Source organism: Drosophila kikkawai, chromosome X (genome assembly GCF_030179895.1).
Source record: "Drosophila kikkawai strain 14028-0561.14 chromosome X, DkikHiC1v2, whole genome shotgun sequence".
NCBI lineage: Eukaryota > Metazoa > Arthropoda > Insecta > Diptera > Drosophilidae > Drosophila > Drosophila kikkawai.
In genome coordinates, this window is record NC_091733.1 from 11,977,377 (window position 1) to 12,003,407 (window position 26,031).

General features: G+C 37.7%; 1 protein-coding gene across 7 annotated transcripts in view; it reads left to right on the forward strand.

Annotated features, from left to right (window-relative positions):
• Positions 1-26,031, forward strand: part of Sh (Potassium voltage-gated channel protein Shaker) — a 135,308-nt gene that overhangs the window by 91,761 nt on the left and 17,516 nt on the right. For 4 of the 7 annotated variants that reach the window (XM_070288702.1, XM_070288697.1, XM_070288698.1 and 1 more), the window contains exon 2: positions 3,516-3,909. The exons of the other annotated variants lie outside the window; for them this stretch is intronic. In XM_070288702.1, coding sequence (XP_070144803.1) covers positions 3,728-3,909 — 182 coding nt within the window. In that variant the 5' untranslated portion in view covers positions 3,516-3,727. The remainder of the gene's footprint in view (positions 1-3,515; positions 3,910-26,031) is intronic. 7 annotated transcript variants of the gene reach the window in all.

Sequence of the window (26,031 nt, forward strand, 5' to 3'; positions counted from 1 at the left end):
TACGAGTGAAAGACAAACTGAAAGCGAACCGAAATGGAACCGCAAGAGTGGAGATTAAACAGGCAACTTTTCGATCCCCCGTGTGTCTTGTGTGCATAAAACAATCATTTGTGCATAAACCGAGCGAAAGCGAGACGTTTCGAAATGTTTATGGCACCGTGGGGGATACCGGAGAACCAAGCCAGCCATTTTTGTATCCTATATATATATATACTACATGTATACTATATACTATACATAAATATAGCAGAGAAAGAGAAAGCGCCTGGGGGCGGCCCCAAAGAGATTCTTGTCATTAGTCTGAATTATTTATTTCTGTGTATTTTCCAGAGCCAAGCCAACGCTTTTGTTGTTGTGGGAATGGAAACGTTATATCACAGGGCTTTCAATGCATTTGGAATTTTCCATTTAAGCCATTAAATGTCTGTGATTTAGAGGGTTAATTAGGCTACTTAATGTTTAAGAATTTATTTAAATATTTAAACCAAAAATAAAGTTTCAAGGTGTACGGGAAATGGAAGAGAGCTCAGAGAAGTGGGAAATTATCAATAAAAAGATAGTTTTTTGTTTTTAAATATTAAAAATAAAATATAAATGAAACTGTAAATGAGATTTGAATAGTTTCAATAGAGAAATCCCTGATCAGTTTCAAATTAAATGGTCTAATTTCAGACTATCGATACCAATAAGCTAACTCATAAGCTTTTGTCGATAATTTTTTAATTAAATTACAATTGAAAAATAAAATTGAATTAAAGTTATGAGACTTTCGATAAATATATTGATAAATAAGGTTGATTTATCGATAGCCCTATTGATAACACCTTTACCAGCCCCCCTTGAGGGAATAGCTTCTAAAAATATAAATATTTGCGGAATTCTAGTGTTTAATTCAGCCAGAATTCTGTGTTATGTGCCAGTTTTTTTATTTCATTTTCCATTATGTCACTTTTTTTTTTTTTTTGGCAATTTTCACACTCTCTATCCTTTGGATTTTAATGCTTTTTCGGTGCTCTATAACTGTCATGGCGACTAACCTCGCTTACCTGTTGTCCGCAAAAATCACAGACTCTGGAAGGATGCTGTGCTGGAAAGTGCATTAAATACGCATTATGCGGGCTCGCTTTTCCCCGCTTTTCCTCGTTTTCTCATCCCCTATAGCAGCCTTTGTTTTATTGCTTTCAAATTAGCGCAGAACTCAATTAAAGGCAAAGGATATGGAGTGGGGCAGAAGGAGAAGGAGTGTGGTTTTTAGAGGGAATTGTGGATGCGCTTCAACGCGCACATTCACACTCTGTGTGCAGCTCTCTCTCTCTCTCTCATTTAATTTAGTTGATTCTAATTTAATAATGAGTTGAATGGGTTTTTTGGGGTATTATTAAAGCCCAACGCCCACCTCCCTTGCGGCCAGCCATCAGCCATCATCATCGTCATGCTCATATTAATGACAATAGACGAAATAGCTGTCTGTATATATGTATATCCTTTAAATCCCATTTAATTGGTGGCTTTTAATGTGAATATAATAAGCTGATGGAGCGATTGAAAAACCCTAATCGGCTTATGGTTGGTTGTATTAAAGTTTATTGCTTTAAAATTGATAAGTTAAAAGGAAAAAAAAAAAGAGAAAAGAGAAATACTTGGACACCAGAGTATTATATATATTCTTGATCAGCATAAACAGACGAGTCTTTCTAGATATGTGGAAGAGAAACCACATTTTCTCTTATCTTATTTTCTCTCTTATTTTCTGCTCTTTTCCTTATTAGTTTTCAAGTCAAGTTTAGTTTTTCTATGGAAAATATTAGCAACAATATATTAGCAAGCCTTAAAGGTCTTGCACTTGGCTTGTGAAAAACCAGTGAACCACAGGCTTTTCCCCCTCTTTGGCTTGCCTTAATTGAGTGGCCAATGGACAGGGGCCGTCTCAATCCCTATCCCTACACTCTGACCGTGACCTTGCCACCCCAACAACAGTTGCTGTATGAGTTAATGCGCTTACATGAACGTCAGCGTCAACGCAAGTGTTTGGCATTGCATTTTAAGCCTCTGTGCAGCCGGGCAACTGTCACTTAATGGCCACCGAACCAGCCCAGCCATCAGCTGGAGGAGATTAGTGCAATGGCAACGGCAAATACGACGATACTGGGCGGCATCACGAGGCGTATACGTGATGCGGCCACCTACGTATACGTGATGTGAGGGGCACCGCATAAATCAATAAAGCTCTACCTCTCGCTCTCTCTCGCACCTGGGCCATAGCATTGTTAACTCAATTTCAACACGGAAGCAATTTCCAAGCTGATTTAACAACCCCAAACCCTCAAAAACCGTTTGGCTTTCAACTTGGCTTATTAAATGCCTGCCACTTGAGCCACAAAACTGCAATTTGGCATCTTTTTGCCTCTGAGAAGTGATAATTGCAAGCAGAGAGTCCTTGCCAGGTGGATAGAAGGGGGGGATAATTCATGGGATAAATATCAATTAGCACAGATACATGGCTTTTTTTGCCATTTGTAATATGTGGCATTAATATTAATTACTCAGAAGTGCACACACACACTTCTTGTTCCCGCGCTTTAAATCAGGGATAATTTATTGGGGCAGGCAGGTGGGCAGAGAGATGGGTGGAATAGGTGGCAGCCAGCCAAATTCCATTTGATAATAGATAATGGCGCCCGGGACATGCCACATGCGGCGCCAGAGTTGCTTTCGATTCAATGCGATTCGATTCGTTTCGTTTCGATTCGATTTGATGTGATTCACTTGCCGTCGGTTGCGGTTGCGGGTTTTTGTTTGCCTTTCCAGCAAATGTGCTTCAAGCGGCGTTGCAATTATGGCTGGCATTACGCAATGGTTACACAAGACTCTTGGCTCAGGGCGAGGCGCTTGCTAATTGATTTTGCTGGAAATCGGTAATCGTTAATCGGAATTTGGTAACCGGAAATCGGTAATATCGAAAAAAAAAACGGTGGGCTGGTGGTGAGCGAGCCTTAAATAACTAAATACAGTCCGATTTACAAATATAAATCATCGATTACTAGGACAACAAAATTATCGTTATTATTGATAGAACATTACTCTTTTTGATGGTTAGTATCGATATAACAGATATTATCTATACATATATCTTTGGTGCTGGCAAAAGTTTCGATAATAACCAATGAAACAGAGCAACTAAAAGTGGAAAATTATCTATAAAAAGTCTTTTTCTAATTTTTGAATATTTTACAAAGCAATTAGTAGCTTAAATAATAATCGATAAAAAGTAAATTTTTATTTAAAAAATTTAAAATTTAAAAGTAAATTTTGTGTAATTAAGACTAAAACAGTTTCGAATTAAAATATACACTTTTGGACTATCGCTATCACGATAGTTACACTTAAAAGCTATTATCCATAATAAATTAATCGAGAACAAATCGAAACACACAGGACTATTAAGGTTACCATCAGAGACCCGTTAAATAATGTAAATTTCTAACGGTAATCGTATCGATAACACCCTTTGCCAGCCCCCCTTTAGCCATGTTCAAGTGAATCGTCGCGGAAATTAGCCCAAAAAATAAAAATAAATAAATAAATAAAATAAAAATGAAAATGAAAGTGAAAATGAGCGAATGGCAGTCGCGGCCACAGCTGAAATCGATCCATGACACAACCAGTGACAAGCAATCCCCCAGTGAAACCAAGTGAATCCGTTGCGTGAGCTAGCTCGCCAGGTGGCATGGCCGCCGTTGCCGGCCTTTACGGCCTCGGGGAGGACCGCCAGCACCGCAAGAAGCAGCAGCAACAGCAGCAGCACCAAAAGGAGCAGCTCGAGCAGAAGGAGGAGCAGAAGAAGATCGCCGAGCGGAAGCTGCAGTTGCGGGAGCAGCAGCTGCAGCGCAACTCCCTCGATGGCTACGGGTATGCCTTTCTGAAATCATTCTTAAAATTCCTAAAATCCCTTTATTATTATTAAATAAATTTTTTTTTTTAAATATATTGATGAATTACCAAAGATTTATCATTAAAAAATTGATATAAATCGATTTTCTTAATTCGATTAATATTAAATAATCTGCAACATAAATTTCTGAGGCACAAAAACAAACCCACTAGCAAAAAAAAAGGGGTTTATTCTTTCTAAAATCCTTTTAATATAATGAAATATTTTTCTTTAAAATATATTGATGAACCATCTTGAGCTTGGTGTACGAAATCCAATGATTAATTATTTAAATATCGATATAAATCGATATTCTTAATTCGATTATGATTTAATCTAATCTACAACATACATTTCTGAGCCACAAGCTCAATAGCTCAATAAAAGAGGTTTATCCTTCCTTAAATCCCTTAATTATAATTAAATATTTTTATATTGATGAACTACCTTGACCTTGGTGTACGAAATTCAAGAATTTCTTATTCAAATATCGATATAAATCGATTTGCGTTACTTCTAATTCGATTAATATTAAACAGTCTTCTAAATAAATTTCCAAGCTACAAAAACAAACCGAATAACCCCCCAGAAAAAGGGTTTATTCTGCCGCAGTGATGATGGCTTCATTGGGTCTAAGCCCCTTCCATGCGGTTATCCAAATAGGAAATAATAAAATAAATAAATAAAGGCCAACGGGAAGCTGTGTGTGTGGCCTAAAGGACTCGTTTATCTACAGCTGGTACAGATCTGCAACACCACCTGCAAACACCACTCAAAGGACACCCACGGAACTCCCGACACTCTTGAGGGGTGTACATGGGGGAGAGGGGCGTGGCGAGTGAAGATATCTGTCCTAAAAGCGCAATAAACGTGACTAAAGTAAACTAAATCAAGAACGAAGCACAAGTAGAACTTTGAGTTGAGTTGAGCTGAGCATTTCGTGTTGCACTTGACAGCAAGAAAAGGGGGTAAAAAAAAAGAAAACTGGGAAAGGGGGAGGGAAAAAGAAAGAGAGAAAAGAAAAAAGAGTGGCAAAGGAGAAGAAACGGAAAACAGAAGGACATAGGTTCGAGGAAGCCAAGCTAAACATAAGCTTGTGTGTACACTGGGGAAAACAAGCGGTTGACATGTCCTCTGTTGATACAAACAGAATATTACAATCAAAATATATCGAAATATACCGATATTAATCCGTTTTTGTTTCAACAAAACATTTAGGGAAATAAATAAGCACAGAAAGGGGAGAGTTGTTATTTCAAATATTTAATAAAAACTTTTAATTCGATCAAGTTTTCACTAGCTATCGATGAATATGTTAATATTTATCAAAGTTATTATTGCTAATGTATCGATTTTTATTTATAAATTAAATTTTTTTAAATAAATACAAACAGAATGAGAGTAATAAAATAATTTAAATATATATATATATATATTATATATATATAAAATTAGGCAAAATATATTTCCTTTCCACGTAAAAGAAACTTTAAATATATATATGTATATATAAATTACTTAACTTGCTTTCTGACCGAAAACTATCTTTTTAATCGCTTATCTTAGGTGGAAATCCTTGAAGGCAAAGAAATGGCCAATATATATTGATTCTCTGCTCAAGATGCTCTTCCTGTCTAAATGCTCGAGCTGCTGCTCTTATTTCTTAATCATCTTCAAATGAGATAAAGGTTAATTTCAAAGAAATAGCATTTTCAGTGGATTTTTTCTCTCAACGATTTTCGAAATAGTATTTAAAGTTGCCTTATGTGTATCTGTGCATCTGTGCAATTGAGGAAAACAAAAAGGCATTGAGCAGTAAGCAAGAAAAATAAATAATAGAGGGAAAAACCGAAGGCTGGGGCTACAAAAATTGCAAAGAGAGGAAAAAACAAAAAAAGTGAAAGCCAAAATGTTATTTTGTTCAAGTTGCAGGGCGCCAGGCAGGCAGGCAGCCTGTCAACCAGTAACCATTTACCACCCCTCCGCGGCCTCCCAAAAAAACAGCCTCCAAAGGCACCCCCCAAAAAAAAATGAGAAGAAAAAAAAGTACCGGAAAAACTTGCTGCTGAGAAAAAGGTTGTGGGAGCCTCTAAAATAAAAATAAACTCTTTTTGCTGATTTTTCAGTGCGATTTTCTTTTTGTTTCTCTTGATTTTCTTTTTTTCCACGTTTTTATTTTCATTTTCATTTTTTTTTTTTGTTTTTGTTGAAGTTTCTTATTGGACTTTTGTGTGCTTGCGCTTAAACTCGTATTTTATAGAATGATATTTTTGGCTGAATGCCAAACGGCAGTCGAGGGGTTAAGCGAGGGGGGAGTGCAGCACATGTGACTTTGATGTGAGCTTTACATGTATGTATGTGTGTGTGTGTGTGTGTGCGCACTGAAAGCCTTTTGGTAATTACATTAAACATGCCCAAAATGCAGCAGCAATTTACACATTTCCCTCTTGCCGCCCCGAAAAACTCCATTTTCTTTATGTTCCAGTGAGTGTGTGTGGATTTTGTGACGTCACATGCTGCAGCAGTTGCCAAAAAAATTGCAACTCGCAAAACTCTGGCGGCCATAAAAGAATCGAGGGGGTTACAAAAAAAGGAGCAAAAAAAGGCCAGGAGAGTGGCAGCAGTAACAGAAGTACAATGTGGCTGATGCCTTTGGGTTAAGCATCTATATATATGTATATATATGTACACACACACACACACTCACACATCTCCTATGTACATGTGCCTCAAGGACATTTCCACTTGCATCTGCTTCAATTTTGTTGCCTTAGTGTCATTGGATCCTCGCTTGGCTCCATTTTCTTTCCTTTTTCTTTTTCTTTTTCTTTTTCTTTTTCTTTTTCGTGTTTTTTTTTTGTTTATTCCGGCAAAAAGTTGTTAGGCCTTGAGGGGGGCGTGGCAGCCGCCCCCAGACACAATGTCGCGACAAGCGAGGAAAAACTGCAAAATTAAATTCATTTCCCCCGCTCTTCAAACTCACATAATTGTCACTCTCGAAAGTGGTAGTCATGGCAATTTCCATGACGGCAATTACGTTCTTGCTTCTTAAATTATTGCTTAATTTTTTTTTTATTGTTTACAAAAAGGACTTACAAAATGTATTTGAATATTAAGGAATTAATGGAAAATTTTTAGGAAATTTTATAAGAAATTTAAAAGCAAATTTAATAAGAAATATCCCTCTATCCATCTATCCATTTATCCATCTATTTTTCTATCCATACATCCGTTTGTCTATCTGTATATATATTTATCAGTTTCCTTATTCATCTATCCCTGAATCTATTTATCTTCCTGTCTCCCTATCTATGTATATATCTATCTTTCCTATCTATCTTTCCTTTCTATCTTTCTTAGCACAAAAACACAAAATATAGAAAGCTGCTATGGCTCTTAACTTTATGTTACCACTTTGTTTAGAACTAATTGTTAACTTTAGATAAATACATATATAAATCAATAGAAAATCATATATTTTTCTCAGTGTTAGCATCGTATTACCCTTTCTTTTCGCACTGTGCTCGATGTGCAACTAATGACATTGACAAATGCTGCAAGTCTAGCTTGTTCTGGCCAAAAATCGGAGTCGTCCGTTGGCCGCTTTCTGTCTGTAAGCTACACATTACAAATACGGAGACATATACAGATACAGATGCATCTGCAGCTGCAGCTGTTACAGATACAGATGCAGATACAGATACGGCTGCAGTTGCAGTTGCCAACTGCCTGCCAACTGTCTGTCGGATTCGAAGAGCCGCAGACAGACTGACGACAGGCAAAATGTCGCCAGTTCTTCCCGCCAAAGCCTTTACATGGCTCCTTGTTTTCCACCGGAATTCCCTTTTCGTTTTCCATTTGCCTTTCCCCCATTTCGAGACGGAATCAGCTGAGGGTCAGTGTTGCCAAAGGGGGGGATATACCACAAAAGTAAGTGAGAAATATTGGATAGAAGTTATGTTAACAAATATAAGGCATATAGATTTTATATAGATTTTATAAGATTTAATATAGATTTTATATAGATTTTATATAGATTTTATATAGAATTTATATAGATTTTATATACCTTCTATATACTTTCTATAAACATAAATATATCCAAAAATATCCCTAAAATAGCCAAACTGGTAGCGCTCTCTGGCGTAGCCGGCGGTGCAGCAAATTAACATCATGACACACATTTAAATGCAGACAAACACGACTCAAAGAGCGGACAAGACGACTCTGGGCACCCGGGGACTCGGGAAATTGAGGCCACATGCTATGGAGAAGGAGCACTCTGGCAAGAGCAGAGCAGGGGAGATGCAATGGAAGATGGAAAATGGGAAATGTGTCTGTATGTGTGTGTGTGTGTGTGTGTTGCTTCACTTTCGCCCAGATGCTTGCCGCAACCCAAAATTTCCATGCAAGCTGCCATTGGTGGCCATCTAATTACCCAGAAACTGTCGGTCAAAGGAGTTCAAGTGCCACAGAGGCACTTTATAAGATTTAATTACCAGCAAATTGATATTAAATTGATTGAAAATTGCTTAAATTGAGAGGGAAATTGTAGTTTAAGCAAATAAATAACTGAAAATAATTGCTTTTAGAGCTTTAAAGTATTTAAATTTTAAGATTAAGCCTTTGAATTGTGGTCAAATGATACCTAAAAGCCACTCTTTTATTACTTTATTTTCATCATTTTCTTTGCTTGCATAATCGCCCAGAAAAAATGCTATTTTCTTTCAGTTGCCCGCTTGCCCATATAAGTATGCAATTGTTATGAAATATCGAAGGCCAACTTTCAAGAGTCTGCCATATTTCACACTCTTTTAAGTGTGTGTGTGTGTGTGAGAGAGAAAGGGAAAGAAGAGAGAGGGAGAGAGGGGGAGAGGGTAGGAGAGAGAGAGAGAGAGAGAAGGATATAGACAGAGAGAAAGGGAGACCAAAGTAACAAGCTCTTAAAATTCTTTAAAAATCTAAATTATTCTTAAATTAAATCTTAAATAAACTATCAAATAATAAATATTTATAAATATTGTTATTTGTCTTGTAAATAAGGCCAGTATAAAATAGTGGAAAATATATATCATTTAATATAATATAAAATTCACAATTAAACAAGTGTACAAAAGGCAGGACTTCCCTCTGTGCAGATCCTAGCTCATCCGCAGGTCGTCACTGGCTGTGTCCATGTCAACATCTATAACCAAGCCATGGATCCACATCCTACACCTCATCCATAGCCTCCACCTTATACTCCACCTCATCCCAAACCTCAACCTCATCCCATTCTTCTGGCAACTCGCTCAAGAGATGTGCTATAAATTTTGTACGTTGTTTTGCTGTGCTGCACAATTTTTGGCGCCTCCCCTTCCCCAAAAAAAAAAAAAAAAAAGAAAAAATAAAACCCCATCGATTCTATAGTTTTTCCTTTTCTGCGTCTCTTAGCTCAAAAATATGTATGTATATTTCTCAGCCCGTGGTCGCATATTTTATGCAGCTGCCTCGGGTCCAGGGAGTCCGCCTCGGGGTGCGCCATAAACGAAGTGTTATATATACTATATATATGATATATATATATACATATATATAGCCAGGAGCAGGACCAGAACGAGTTGCCGCCAACGGAATGTTGGCCAAAAGCTGCGAGCTGGCTCATCGACGTTTGAGGTTGTCGCTGCAATTTCTGTTGCATTTGTTGCCGCTCGAGTCCTGGCCCCGGGTCCTGGCCCTCAAGCAAATTTCATGGAATATGAAATTCCACGTTATTTTACCAACATTCATTAACATTCCACGTTGCATAAAATATGTAAATAACAAAAAAACAACAAATTAATTTAAGGACCACAATTATTCGAGTCCCTAATTCGAAATTCGAAATGAAATTCAATGAAAGGACTTGCAGGAATCACGGCAACTGTTATAACCCAGATCCCTCTACCAATTTGTCGGCACAGATACATACATATATCCTGGCTAGCTTTATTGTTATCCTCGTTAAGCAGGCTCACAGCAGCAGCAGCAGCAGGCCCCTCCTCGAAAAATATGCATTTTTCGCTCTGCGGGGAATCGCTGGCCATAAATTTGGCTAGCAGCTTAACAAGCCAGAAAAAAAAAACAACAACAACAAAAAAGGGGAGGGAAAAGCCAGGAAAAAAAATGCATCTGGGTGGAAAACTAGGGGGGTTGGGCTACAAATGTATAACATGACACTAAAAATTTTATGGCTCCCACAGCCTTTGCCTTTGGCTTCGTTTGGGGTTCGGTTTTCAGTTTCCAGTTTTCAGTTTGGGTTTAGGTTTTATTAAGTGCAGCCTCGACCGGCGGCCGCATTATCCTTGTTATTATCCTTTCTGCATGAGATCCCACGGCTAGATAAATACCATACTATATGCTATATATACACGCGTGTGCGTCACACTGCCGGTCTTTTGTTATTGGTTTTCCATTGCCAAAAATGAATCCTCCTCTTTTTTTTTTTTTTTTTTTTGCTGGCTAATTGATGGAATACCAACTGGCAACCGCAGTTCGAACGTTCAATTTATTGTGCCCCGCTTTTCTGGCTCCATTTCTGTATATATATTAGTATATATGTATATACATATAAGGCTATATCTGGATATCGATGCACTAGATTTTAATTTATATTTTTAGATCGATTCTCGGTTAATACATTTTATATAGATTTTTATATACATTTTATATTGAATGTAAACTAAAATCTTATTCTTAAAAATATAAACAAAGAATTCTGCAACTGTTTAGCAAAAGAAAAAATTTTATTTAAGTTTTATTATGGCTTAAATTTACTAAAACTATTTCATGAAATTACATTTTAGAACATGCATCCTATAAATTAAATTCTCTTGTAAATTAAAATCAATAGGCAGCTTTATATTTTACTACAAGTTTATACTCACATTTACAAACAAAATTAATAAATAAAATATGAGGAAAATATGTCAAAAACTTTAATGAAAGCACTTACTTTTTATGTATGAGCTAATAAATAATGAATCATTTTTATACCCTTGCAGGGTATTATAATTTCAGTCAGAAGTTTGCAACGCAGTGAAGGAGACGTTTCCGACCCTATAAAGTATATATATTCTTGATCAGCATCAACAGCCGAGTCGATCTAGCCATGTCCGTCTGTCCGTCTGTCCATCTGTCCGTCTGTCCGTCTGTCTGTTTCTACGCAAACTAGTCCCTCAGTTTTAACGCTATCTGAATGAAACTTTGCATATAGTCTTCTATATGCTCTCACTGCTATATATGTCGGAACGGGCCGGATCGGACGACTATATCATATAGCTGCCATACAAATGTTCGATATATTTGTAGAAAAAAAATTATAACTTTGTTGTTTTTCAACATTTTTGCACCATTTTTTAGATATGGCCATTTTTTATTATTTCAGAATTTTGGTAAAAATTTTATGAAAATCGGTCGACTATATGATATAGCTGCCATAGGAACGGTCGAGAAATAAATAGATAAAAAATTATAGTTTCGTTGTTTTTCAACGTATGTTTATCTACTCTGAGATATAAGCTTTTTTTATTATTCTAGAATTATGGTATAAATTTTATAAAAATCGGACAACTATATCATATAGCTGCCATATAAACCGATCGGTAGATGTAGAGAAAATGTAAAACTGGGAATGTAAAACTGTAACTTTCAAACTGTAAACATAATAAGTATAGGTAAAATGTAATGAAACTCTGTTTGGTGAGTGTTTTCAGAATTTAAATCTATAATATAAACATCGAAACCAATCTGCAAGGGTATACAAACTTCGGCGTGCCGAAGTTAGCTTCCTTTCTTGTTTATTATTTAATAGTGAGAAGTTTTTGTTAGTTTTTATTTACTTGTTTTTTTTATATATTTAGTAAAAACAATCAAAAATATATACTTCGTTTTTCGTAATAAGTGTCTGCTACAATTTCTCTTTATTAAATATTTAATAAATACATATTAAAAACAAAAAAGAAAAACATTTCCGCTTCATGTGACCTTAACTCAATTACACTCCGCTTCGATTGCCATTTATTCTGTCGCCTTCAGTTAAGAGTTCGGAGCTCTGCGTTGCCTTTTTAGCCCCAACTGGCCGACCTTATTGGCCAATGGACTGGACTAATTGATTTTGTACACGGAATATTAATTCGATTTGCCTTGTTTTTTCAACATCATGGTTAGTGGGGGAGACTAAAAGGGGGTGATAGCTCAGCCTTGACAGTCACACAGCTTTCGCTGATTTTTCTGTGAATTTTTCAATGGATTTTTTCAGAGAATTTTCAGTGGTTTTTCAGAAAATTGAAAATATTTTCCAATTTCAAGAGCCCGCCCAGCATCCGAAGCTTTTGCCGGCGTTCTGACCCGGCTTTGGCCAGCTGGCGCCCTCTGTGCGGTCAAGCCGGGCGGCGAGCTTTTGCCTGGAAGGCGGCGAAATAACGGCAAAAGGCAGTGTGCAAAAAGATAAAAAAAAATGCAAACAGCCGCACAGCTTCCGGCTTTGCATTCCAGTCAAAAGGAAAGCTCGCTTTGTTGACAGTTCACCAAAAAAAAAAAAAAACTGACAGTTGGCCGTGTTCCATATTCCCTGTTCCGTTTCCGTTGCATTTCCCAATTGATTGGCGGAATTACTTTGAAATAAAATAAAATTAGTATTGGGGAAGGGTAAAAAGAAGACACAAATTGCGTGCAAACTCCTTAAAGTGTCATAGCCATAAATAACTAATTAAAATGTCTCTTACAGACACAATGAATATAAAAAAACGATTATTTATACCATTTTCACGTACCTATAGCAGACATTGTCTTCTTTTAGAAAACTTATAAATTAGCTAATATGGATTTTAATAGATTCAGTTAGCAAACATTCAAGCAAATAATAAAAACATAACAAATTAACCATTACTCCTCTAAACTATTCTAGTAATATAAAATATAACAAAAATCCCTCATAATAAATACAAAATATATTGCAAGACATAAATATACATACATTTTATTGAATTAAATTCAACTTTTAAAAAGATCTGCAGCTTTTTAATGATAAATCCATGGGAAAATCCATAAATATTTCTGCTCTACCACCCATTGGAGCCAATAATTATTCATAAATAAATCATTTGACACCTGTAGGAAGCGACAAACTAATAAATAAAATGAAAATGTGAAAGGCAGGTCATAGATTGAGGATTCTTTCAGGCTGAAAGCAAAACACCTGAGGGATTTACATGGTTTTTGAACTATTTAATTAAACAAATTAGATGTTAATATTATTACTAATAACAAAATAAAATATTATAGCTTGGATAGGTCACACAGGATTTATTTACTATATTTATAATTAGAGAAAGTTGCCTTCGTAGCTTCTGTGATTTTTCTTTTTCTATAATACATTCCCTAAATCATATTACAATTTAAACTATATGTCATTACGCCCACCAAAAATATATATGACAAATCGTTTTTTAATAGGGTTTAAATGTAAAACAATATCAAATTAAATATCGCACATCTGCGGCTATATTTTTAAGCGTTTTTGACAGCTGTCAAGCGGATTAGCCGCTTTTGGTGCTACCTGCAAGCTTTATTCATTGAAGAAACCTGCCAAGCTCTCGGCTTCCAGCGCTTGGAAGGCCAGCTGACGGGCAAGGAGCACTGGAAGCGCTTCCAGCGCTGAACCAGCTGTCTGGCTGAGTCCCGACCCCGACGCGCAGCATCAACAGTGGGGCCAGGAGAGAGCGAGCGCGAAACAGTGGCAAAAGGAACGAACTTACTGCGGAACGAAACGGAACGGAAGGGAACGGTGAGCAACGATTACTGCCTGCTGCTGCTGCTGCCACTGCTGCTGCTGAGGCAAGAATCGGCCGCAGTCTCAGTCTGACGCAGCCAGCAGCCGACACCAGTGGACATCAGACAGTGTGGAGAGCAGATCCCGACGAGGATGCGGAGGAGCCGAGCGACCAAGCGAATCGCAGACCGAAATCGAAATCGAAATCGAAACTGAAACCCAAATCGAAATTGAAACTGAAACTGGGAAAAGTGCGTGCGTCTGTATTAGAGTGTTTTGTGCGTGTTTCTGTGTGTCTGTGTGTGTTCCATTGCCAGTTTCGTTCCAGTGGCAGTGCATCAACAAGGGGAGGTGGGGCAGGGCAAGGACCAAAACCAAAGGCAAGAACACCAAGAAGATATCCGCGGGCAACAAGAAAATGAAAAGACACAAAAAAACGGATAAAAAACGGATGAATCGTGATTAAAAATACCTAAAAAATAGCAAAACTAAAGCAAAATCTAATTCCTATAATAAAATTTAAATTTTTAATATTTTTCTTGTTTGTTTTTGTGCGTAAAAAGTGCGGCAAATGCCAATTTAAATGCAGAGATCAAGCCCAGAGATATAAAGATACTTAAATCACTGCAAGTGTGTACGTGTGTGTTTTTAACCTTGACATATAACAAAAAAAAAACAACAAAAAACATTTTTAGATATGTAAAAGTAGTTTTTCTTTCTTTTTCGCAAATTCCCCACAAAATTCCTAACATTTTCCACAAATAAATCGAACAAGAAAAAGAAACGCAATGCAAAATCATGGGAAAAGTACGCACAATTCAAAGAACGGAAAGCTAAAAACAATCGAGATAAATAAAAACAAAAAAACTTAATATAAAAACTAAAAAAAGAAGAGACTTAAACAAGTGGCTGCCAAGGCGAAAGTGGTTAGAGGGTAAAAACGGGGAGAAAGTCAAGAGAAAGGCGCATAACATATTGCTAAATCACACAGAGGAAACTAGAGAGGGAGAGAACTAACGAGAGAGAGAGAGAGATCATAATGTTGTTTCCTTTATTTTTTTTTTTGTGCTCATGTTGTTGTTGCAGCCTACCTGAACAACAACAACAAGAAGAAGAAGAAGCAGGCAGCCCGCTGTAAGCAATATTTTTGAGGTATATCCTTCTTAAGGACGTTCCAAAGGCAATTTTCTGCTGCTGCTGCTACTGCTGCTGTGCAGTGTCTGTGTGTGCGTGAGTTTTCTACCTCTCTCTCTCCCTACCGGAGCCCTTAAGCATTCCTTGCTTTCTCGCTTTGTCTTCATCTTCACACACACACACCACATACACACAAACACGCGCACACTTGCAGATACTCTCAAACAAACAACACAAGAAAAGGAAGGCAACAAAAAGGAATAGAAGAAGATGAAGTAGCAGAAATACACATATAGGGAAAATCCCCTTTAAAGATTAGGAAAATGTGTGTTTTTGGAAAGCGTAAGGCAAATGAAGCAATGCCAAAGAATAATAATCACACTGCGTATGCGTAATATTCACGCCGCCAAATTACTCATACGCCAATGTGGCTCTATTAAGATTAAAATTAGCAAAGAGAAAATATGTAGCTAGAGATTTGTTACAACAATCAACTTATAAATTAGTGTTAGCAGTTATTAAAAAAAATACAACTTATAATTAAACAATTTTTAAGATTTAGTAGGGAAAATACAAATTTACAAAATTACTCATACGCCAAGGTGGATAAAAATTAGCAAACAATAAACATTTAGCTAGAAATTTCTTATTTATAAATAACTTCTAGCAGTTGCTAAAAACAAAAAAAAACAACTTATATCTAAACAATTTTTAGGATTTAGTAAAGAAAATACCATTTTTGGCAAAGAAACAGTTTTAAATTCTCTGGGATAATAATTCATAGATTCTCTAGAATTGATTTTACACACTTTGTGAGTTATTTATGTTGATCCCTGTAAAAGAAATCTGTTCCTTAATTCATTTTTTATCCTTTCGACCGCTCTCACCTGGCTGCAGTTTTGCCAAAATCAGTTTTGGCAAGCGCTCAATACTGTATCACACAGATGCGGCGCCAATGTTGATGTTGATGTTGACCTTTTAAGGATGCCAAAGCCAAAGCCAAGCCCCTCACACCAGACATTTCAAATTGATGGATGAGCTAATGTTGTGGCTGTTTTGGTCTGATCCTGGTGCTGGTCCTGGTCCTGGCCATGCTCCTGATTCCCATTACGATTTTAGTCTTCTGTTTAGAGGGCAATTGGCAATGTGTGAACTTGAAGGACCAACGATAGACACACGGATTGCTAATCAAAATTGATTAAATTAATGGTTGCTTTAAGAGGGGGAAAGAGGGTGGAATATAAGGGGTTAATCATGACAGTAATGCAGTTAGACCCATCAATCAATTAGCCACGGCAAATGACAGTTGAACGCAAGAAAGCTGCCCAAATTACTTGGGAACCAACTCGAATTTTAAATAGAAATTGTATAAAAAATAATAAATGGTAAATTACTTATAAAAACCAACTCAAATTTTAAATAGAAATTGTTATAAAACATTTAATCGGTTTTAAAACCCATCACCAAGTGTAGAAACAAAATTGGGTAACAATGGAAACCAACTCAGCCTCCTCACTGCAGTTGTCGTACGTATTTTATTTAATTTTTTTGTTTTATTTTATTTATTCATTTATTTATTTACTTTTGTTAATTTTAATTTACCTTAAATTTACTTATTTAACTTTACTTTATTTAGTTTAAATAATTGTCTTCATTTGCTGTTATTGTGGTTTATGTTTTTATGTTGCTTGCAGCTTATTTTATTGTTTACCTTTTTTGTTGTTTTATTTTTAGTTTGTTTATATTATTATTATATATATTATATTAAAATCGAAAAAAATCATAACTTGGCCTATTAATTTCAATTCGGAAAGCTTTTCAGAGTTAGTTTTTAATAGATTAATAAATCTGCATATTTCATTTAATTTAAAAATTTATTTATAATTTTATAAAATTGTTGCGTTAGTTTTTATAAGGTTATAGGTAGGGTATATTTGCTTAATGAGATCATTTATAGAATAAATACAATTTAGACTCCTTTGAGTTTGAGTTCCTTAAGACAGCATTATAATGTTAACTTATAAAAACAGTAATTCATATTTTTTAAAGTCTTTAACCATCATCTTTATAGACTTAAAGTCAAGTTCAATTTTCGCTCAACTAAAGCAAAGTTACAAGTTATGTTAAGTTTAGTTGAGTTGAGTTCCATAAAATGCGTGTCACGGCAAAAGGCAACAAAAAACAGAAAAGGAGGCGTGAGTTGATGTCTCTTTCTGGACCCTCTTTCTCTCTCTCTCTCTCTTTGCCCCTCTCTAAGTTCTTTATATCTCTCTCTCTCTCTCTCTGTTTCTCTAGGTGGCTGGTCGGGGGGTTAGGTGAAGTATTTACTGCGCACACCGAAAAAATAGAAAAAGCCAAAATGAAGCGATATGATGCGAGGAGATGCGAAAAAGGAGGGCAGGGCAATGGGGACCCGGTTCGCTTTTCCCGGCCTAGCTTTTTTCCCGGCCCAAAGGGACTAGCGCACACACAGATGCAAATACGCCAGGACACTCGTACACACACACATACACATACAGCTGCAACAACAGCAAGCACGCAGACGCAACAAAGGCACAAAAAAAAATAAGTGAAATGAAGAAAGCCAAGACCAAAAAAAAACAAAAAGAAACAACAAACTGACAGCTGCTTAACACTCCTGGCCGAAGACAGAGATGGCGCTACAGCAGAGAGAGCGAGACAGAGAGACAAAGGCAGGGACAGGGCTGAGGTGTCTGATAATAACTGCAAAGATAATGGAAAGCTCACAATGCTAGGACACACCAACGAAGCAGCGGGCGAAGCAGGAAACGCCAATAAACGAGGCGGCACTCGGCACACGGCAGCCAGCATAACGGTAAACGAACGCAGGACGCAGCGACACGCACCGACATACAAACACACACACGCACCCACATTCGTTCGTTCGCCTGCTCGCTCGTCTTTCGTGTCTCGTATGACATTCCTTTTGCTTGTGTGTGGGTTGCATAAATCCGCCAACAAGTTTCCCATTGTGCAGGGCCGTAGTCCGTAGAGCCCCCTCCCAAAAAAAAAGGAGCACGCCCCATCCACCCGTTGAATTTCCTTTTGCGCTCGCTCTCTCTCTCTCTCTCTCTCTCTCTCTCTTGCGTCCTTCTTCTCTCTTTCGCTCTCACACTCAATGACTCACGAGCTTTGCCCTCATATTGGTGTGTCTTGTTATACACACACGCCCGCCACGTGCCTGTGTGTGTGTGACTGGCTTACTCTGCGAGTGTGTGTGCGAGTGTGTGGCTGTGTCGGTGTCATTACATCGCCAGTTAAGCGCTTACACGCTTCAATTTCTCGCTTGCCACTTATGGCCCAACATTCGTCGCCTTTCGTCCTTTTCGCACATTGCCCGCGCGCGCTCGTTCGCTTGCCATTCCATTTTCCACACGTACCCCTACACACTCCACTCCATTTTGGTCCGTTTTGATTCCATTTCGTTTCGTTCCGTGCGCCACGTTTTTAGCGCGCTCTTCCAGGCTATTTTCTGTTGTTTGTTCTGGCCCTCGAACTGGAAACCAAGCAAAAAAAGGCAAATAAGAGGGAAAAAACAAGACGAAAAAGCGAAAAGCATAAAGCGGGAGAGCCCTAAAAGCGTGGATAAACCAAAAAAAAAAAAAGGAAAACCAAAAAAATCAAGTGAAACACAAATCACAGGCGACACTTTGCTGATTTTTCATTTTGGCTGCTCCCGCTTTGCACTTCTTTTTCAGTGCTTCGGGCTGTTTGGATTTTCTTTAAAAATAATATTCAAAAATAATAGTTAAATGAATTACTAAAGTGCTTAAAAGAAGAAAAGAAAAATATAAAAGTAAACGCTCATTAAAGTTGTAAAATAATACAAGTTGAAGGCGTTTACCATTTCCCTTTCTTTTTTTTCTTTTTTTTGTGCCAGGATGTGTGTGTGCTCTACCTGTTTTCCCCTTTTCCCGAACCAATTTCCCATCAATTCAAGGTTGTTCCCAATCACAAAAGTCGCGCCAAAAACAACAAACAACTTCGGGCAATCAATTTTACAATTATTTTGGCAAAAAAAGAAGAAAAACAGGGGGAGAAAGTGTCGGTGGGAAAAGTAAAAAAACCGCAGATATAACGAGAAATTAAAACGGCTTAAATGCGGACATAAATAAAAGTGAAAATCTAGAGTCTGAAAATCAATAGGTAAAGGACATTCTCAGCTGCCACAGTCGCTCTCTCTCTCTCCCCCCCCTATTTCTCACACTCTCTCGCTTTCGCTTTCGCATCCACAGCAAAAGTTGTATAGCTTTCTTCTTAAATTTCCCAAAAAAAAAAAAAAAAAAAAAAAACATACACACATGACAAGGAAAAAGCCTATTTTTACCAAACAACTCTCTGTGTGTGTGTGTCTAAAAGCGGAAATTACCGTTTTCACTTGCTGTTTCCGGTTGCCAAATGAAACTGAATCTGTGTTGTGTCAATGTGTCTATGTAAAATATGTTAATTAATATTGCAACGAGTGGGAAAATGAATAAAATCAGTTTTAAAATTTAATCAAACAGCGTTAAATATGTGACAAAAAGAGGAAAGGATTAAAAACTAAACGGAAAGCAATGTCCACATTGCCAAAAACAGTTCTCAAAGCCAAACAACAAATAAAACAAATCGAACCAAAATCAAGTCTTCGCCAAAACTTAAACCAAAACCTCAAGCTAAAACTCCATTTATAATTAAAAAAGAAACCTGCATAAATATTTTTAAATATTTAAAAACAACAAAATAACATTATAAATGAACGCTGCAAATCCAATCCTGGGCCTTCATCTTTTTCTACATCACGTTTACATGGAACTAGTGGAACAACCAATTGCCAAATGCTAGCCAAAGTTGTAGTTGTAGCATCCTTAATGGCCAGTAACAACAGCACCAAGGTGGTGCCGCAACCTACCGAGGAGCTTGCTAAATAACAAAAAGCTGGCCGGAGGAGCTGGCTCTCTCGCTAGATCGGAAAAAAAAAACTTGACGCCGAGAAGGAGGAGCGAGCTGGTGAACTGGTGAACTGGTGAAATAAGGTGGAGGAGCAGGAGCAGGAGCAGGACGTGGAGGAGCAGACGACGAGCAGGCCTCAGCATTGGCGCAATTAGCGATTCGCACCACTTGCTCGTCCTCAACCATTTCCCGCATCGATTTCATTGAGCGATGGGGCCTCACACCTGTTCTGCGACCGCGCCAGGAGCAGCCCCTGAGCGGTGAAAATCTATCAAACGCTTCGCCCCCTCTTCTGCGCGATAGGTAATGTGTCATTTGAATAAGCGCAAATTCATTAAAACTATAAAAACAAATCTGAGAAATCTCTTAAATATTTTACAAGCATGACTCGGGCCAAAGTTGATTCGATTTATAAATTTAATTTAATATATAATATAGTTATATAGTTATACTATAGAATATAAAACTTTAAACCTTAAACTTTGAATATTCAATAATCAAAAGTAAAAACCTGTAGAGCTCCCCTTAAAACCTAAAGATTTTTCTCTAAAATATATAAACAAAATGCTAAGAACCCTCTGCTACAGAGATTCCCTGCACGTCTTCAAAAGCCACAAGATGGTCCCATTGGAATAGTCGACAGACAGGTGGCAATAGGGGAATGCCTTACGGTAAACAGGTTGCAATATGTTAGCATCTCTCCTTATCGAAAGGACTTGCTGCATGCGAGCGTTGATGAGGATAAGGTTATTCATGCTGATGATGAATGACAAATGGCAAAGAAGTTAATGCAGATGCACAAACAGAAACAGAGAACACACACAACCACACACACACAGAGGGCACAAGACCCATCTAGGCACAAATACACATTGAGAGACCACACTGTGGGCGGGTCAATGCGGCGTATGCGCAATGTCACATTGACAGTTTGCCCAAACAGCAAACACAAAAGTGGCACAGCATCAATATCATTAACATTCCAATGGAGGCTGGACCCAGGCATCCTATAGCACACACACACACAAACACACAGATCCTGGCTGAGTGCTCCTTCAGCCGATTGAGACATAACAATATCCTTTGATGATATCCTGTAATCGTCTCAGTGAATTGACATGAGTTTGACATTGATAATGATGCTGAATGGTTGTGTGTTCGCTTGCCTGGCTTTCTTTTCCTTTATTTCCCTTTCTTTCCCTTTGAATTTCCCTTTTCCCCCGAACAATGACACCGAGACGCTACCAAGAAGTTCAAGTACAAATGAAGAGCGAATCGAATGCAACCGAGGGTAAATTGGTAAATTGATGCCAGCGACAAAAGCAATTCATGCCACTATAAAATCGCTGACACTGATTCCTTTCTGTTACTGCAGTGGGAGAAAAATATAAAGAAACTAAAAAGAAAGCTACAGTTTGTATACCCTTGTAGGTTACAATTGAAATCTATTAATTTTAATCGCTTTACTCTTAGGATGTTTCAATCAAATCAATGTATTTCCCGCTCTCTATCTTTTACTTAAAATCCCCAAACTATTACTCCTTTTTTCGGCTCAGTGTATGCCACTACTCCCTGCCACTGTTGTTGTCCTTGTTGATTGACGAGGCTTACACTTTCACTTTGCCTTTTTTTAACCAGAGCAAACAATTGCCGCACATTTCAACTTGCAACTTGACTTTTGCTCGCTGCTTGCCGCTTGCTATTTGCTGTCATTGTTCTTGACTTTTGATCCTGTTTGTAGCTGCTCCTTTGCCTCTTTTTTGTTGTTTATTTTTTTTTAGTATTTTTTTTTTGTTTTTTGTTTTGTTGGTGGTGATAGTAGTTGTTGCTGGCAGCGACAAGGCGACAAGCGACGTCAAACGTCAGCAACAAAGCCAGGAACAATGGACAGCGAACAGCCAACAATGAGTATAAAACACTGAGCGAAATTTGAGGCAAAAGCAAAGGGAAATATTTATAATAAATAAAATGTATATACAATTTTATATTAAAGAAATTGTACAGTTTTTCGGGGAAACTAAGGCTTGTTTTTGGCTTAAACAAAAAGCAGTACATTTTCCATAATAATTTTTCTCCCAAAATTCTTATTAATATTAAATTTATCTTTTGTTTTCTCTGTGTACACCCACATGCATCGCCGCCATTGTGTATGGCTTGCCATTTTCGCTTTGTGTCGTGTGCTTTCACTCGCTTGACTTTCCCCGTATGTCCTTTATAGTGGCAGCTCTATCACCCGACTTTACACCTCCCTCCCTGCCCCTCCCTGGCCGTGCATTAAAATTAAAAGCATAAGGGTATAAGGTATAAGGGAAGGGGGCATTAAACGGTTTCGGGGACTTAACAAATTCATTGGAGATTACTTTGATTGTGGCCAAGAAGATTGGAATTCAGCTTGACTTGGCCCAGAAGGTGGGGTTGGAAAGAAGACACATTCTATTAGAGAGACAAAGAAAAGTGTTTGAGACATTTGCTGATCATTAGGAAATTTCTATTATAGGATTAACTTTATAGGATAACTATTAAAATATATTTATATTCTTTTTTCAAAACATTCTATGAACTAGAAGCTATGTTCTTTATGTACGCTTAAGGCCTAAAATCCTTTCATAATCTTTAACCCTTTAACCCTCTGAATCTTTCCCTATCCCGGCTACTCCTTGGCATCAATAAGTGACTTTTCCACAGCCTATTGCGAAATAGTCTTATTTGAGCTGAAGGAGCCTTGAAGTGATTGCACTTCTGCGAGACATGGCTAAGAGCTCTCCACCGGCTTCCGTTTTCTTCCCACTCGAGTGTCCATCCGGTTCCGCTTTCTAAACTCAAACTCAACCCTATTTTACAATCCCCTCCCTTTGACGCACTTGAGACATTTGAAAAGTTTCACCTTTTGGTAGAAGTTCGCTCTGCTTTTAAATTGCGCGCTTAACAAGTTTGTTTCCTGCCTTCATTGCTTTCCATCCTTTATTTTTTGCCACGCTTTGCATTGTTATTCCTTTAAGCTATGCCTTCTACGTTTATGTGTGTTTTTTTTTTTTTTTTTACGGATAATAAACGACGAAAAGTTTCAAATGGCGGAACATGTTTAAAATGCCTGACGTGCACAGCAGTCCGCCTTTCCGCCAGTTATTTGAAGGATTCCCCCTTCATTTTCTCCATTTTCCTGCACACACGTGCATGGGCAAATGCAAACAGCAACGAAAACAGACTGCGACAGGCAACAAGCTCTCGCCCACATTCACCCAGCCGCCCCTCAGGACCCCAACTCAACCCCTTCTTTGTTGTTGTTGATAAACAGCTTGCATGTTGGGCACCTGAGAATGGTTGCCAAAAATAAAAACACCAAACGGAAAGCAGAAAATGAGAATGGAAATGAAAAACGAGAAGGCAAAGCGTTGTTTTGGGGGATATAAACTACAGCTGGATACCCTTTAATCCTAAATGATACTATACGTATAGGTTATTTTTCATTTCATTTCTAAAAATTACGTATACGCAATGTATAACTTGAAGCAGGGCTGACCAAGCTGAGCACTTTGGGGAACTCCCTTTAACTCTGCTTTAAGCTGCTTGTTTCTAATTATTTTTCTTTTTTTTTTTATTATATTTATTTTAAGTAATTTCTAAAAATTACACATACGCAGGGTATAACTTGGATAAGGTATAAGGATTAATTAATTAATTTTATTTTTTTAATTTTTATTGCTTACTTTGTACTTCTTGCTACAAGAACCTCTATTTTACTAAATAATTTTCAATATACATACTCCGTATATACCCTTAGTTAGAGTATTAAAAGCAGCAAATCACGAAAGCAGATCTGAACCAGAACCAGAAACTCACACAAATTGTGCACGCAACTGGCCAAGGTCACACAGGGCAGTTGTTGGTTAGTTCAACTATCCGTCGTCCGTGAGTTCTTCAGGCAAAGGATTTGCATAATTCGACTCTGCGGCGGCCATGATTCCCGATGCGCCTCCCCCCCCACACCCCGTCTGGCGATTGATGGCCCTCCGGATCCGGATCCGGCACCAAAGTAGAGTCCGAACTGCAATTCCAGAGGCAAGTAGCAGCCTCAAGGCAAAGGAAAGGTGAAAATTCCTTACCAGAGAAAGCACGAAATTCAATACTTGGATAGTTGGCATTAAAACCAATATTGGTTTAGAAATTGTACAAGAAATATGCAAATACATGCAATACATACCTCTTATATAGATACAAAATTTCATAAAATATATTTCGATATGTTTACAGATATTTCTCATAAGAAAGAAAAGTTATAGGAATTTTGAAATATTTGTATATTCATTTATTAATTAACATATTTATTAATTTATTTTAAGAGACTCAAATAGTAATGAATATTTCTTGGAAATTTTAAAATATTTATTTGTTAATTAATTAATTTATTATTATTCATTTTTTATTATGTATTTTTTTATATTAATTCTATAAATAATTTATTTATAAATATATTTATACATATATTATTATTTATTAATATATTTATTAATTTATTTTAAATTATTATTTATTTATTATGCTTTTTTTTATGGCATACTTTCTAGCAGTGCACATACATATACTTGCATTCATTCATATTCACTTTACCAACGTTTGTCAGTCGAATGTCGTTAGTGACGTCAGCATTGAATCGAGTTTCGCATTCACCTCGCCCCCACTGCTAGCGGCGCCGTTCGTTCGTTCGTTTGATGGCGGCGTTGATTGAATCATGTTAACAGGCCACCCCTTGAACCTCCAAAAACGCCGCGAAATCCCCTGAAACCCCAAAGCACCCTGAAGCCACTCAACCCACTAAATCCCAAAACAAACTCCCCCAAAAATCAGCTTTATCAATGCTGTTTTGCAAAAACAGGATTTTTAAGTCGCATAGAGTTTCCAGATTTGTGGGAACGCTTTAATTATATTCTGCATCTAGAAATCTATATAAATAAACAAATATAAATCTTTATAAATCTATATAATCTATAAAGAGACACAATGTCGTACCTCCTAAACTCACCGCCCTTTTCTGCGCTTCTCAATCGATCTAGCTAAGGGTCAATAGGGGGTCTGCAGTGGGTCGCTAGATGCGGCTCCTCTTCAGTTGCCTGATTAACTTGCAGATGTATGTATGAGCAGCTGGTGGGCAAATGCGGCAACCAATTGGGTGGCTGACTGGGGCGGCAAGTGCACTCCCTCAGTTCAAGGCTGTGTGTGCGTTTGCATGCCTTAAATTTCCTTTACCAGCTCACATTAATTCATAAATTTCAGCATGCCGTTGTTGACGCTGCTAAAAATAGTCCGAAAGGGGAGGGAAATGGTGGGGAGAGGGGACTGACTGCGACGGCGACTGTGGCTGAGACTGAGGCTGAGTTTGCCTTGACCGGCACATACGCACACAGCCACAAACGTAGTCATAGTCACTCGGCTCTCCACATGTCAGAGACTCTTGGATACTCACATGCGGAAGACAAAGTTCCACTTCGATTTGCCGACTTTGCATTGAACTTCAGCAGTCGCCGTTGCCATTTCCGTTTCCGTTTCAGTTTTAGTTTCTTCCCTTGGCCAAGGTTTCGGCTTTTGGCTTTGGCTTCACTAGCGACTTATGCAATCCACCTGAAAATGCGGAAGTGGGTGAGACTTACGTTGTATGTACATATATACATATAAATATATATATATATATATATATATACATATACTCGCATCCTGTAAATAGGTCGCTGCAGCAGAGCCAGCGACTCATCGACATCGTCGGCATCTAGAAAGGAGGCGACAATGACGTCACGCGCCGCATCAGGCCGTGCCGTGCCGCTGACCTATATATGTATACACACACATATAGCCGCATCACCGCAGGCTGCCGCAAGTGCAACAGAGACAGGGAGAGCATAAATTCCACACTGACATTTACATACAGCGAAAAAAAAATACAACAACAAATTGTTGTACATGCGACAGCCATATGACAAAGGGGGATATGCAGATGCAAAGAGGAAGAGAAGAAGTAAGAGAAGAGAGGAGAGAGAACAGCGAATATAAAAGACAAAGAAGGGGGAGAAGAGTATAGGCTAGTAATGCACCTGGCCAAACACTGTTTGTTGACATTTAGTTGGGAGTTTTCTCTTTTCTCTTTCTTTCTCTCTTGCCTGGCCGGCCTTTTGCTGACTACTTCTGACGTCACAGCTAGGAAACACAAAAGGGGGATTTATTTTGATGTATA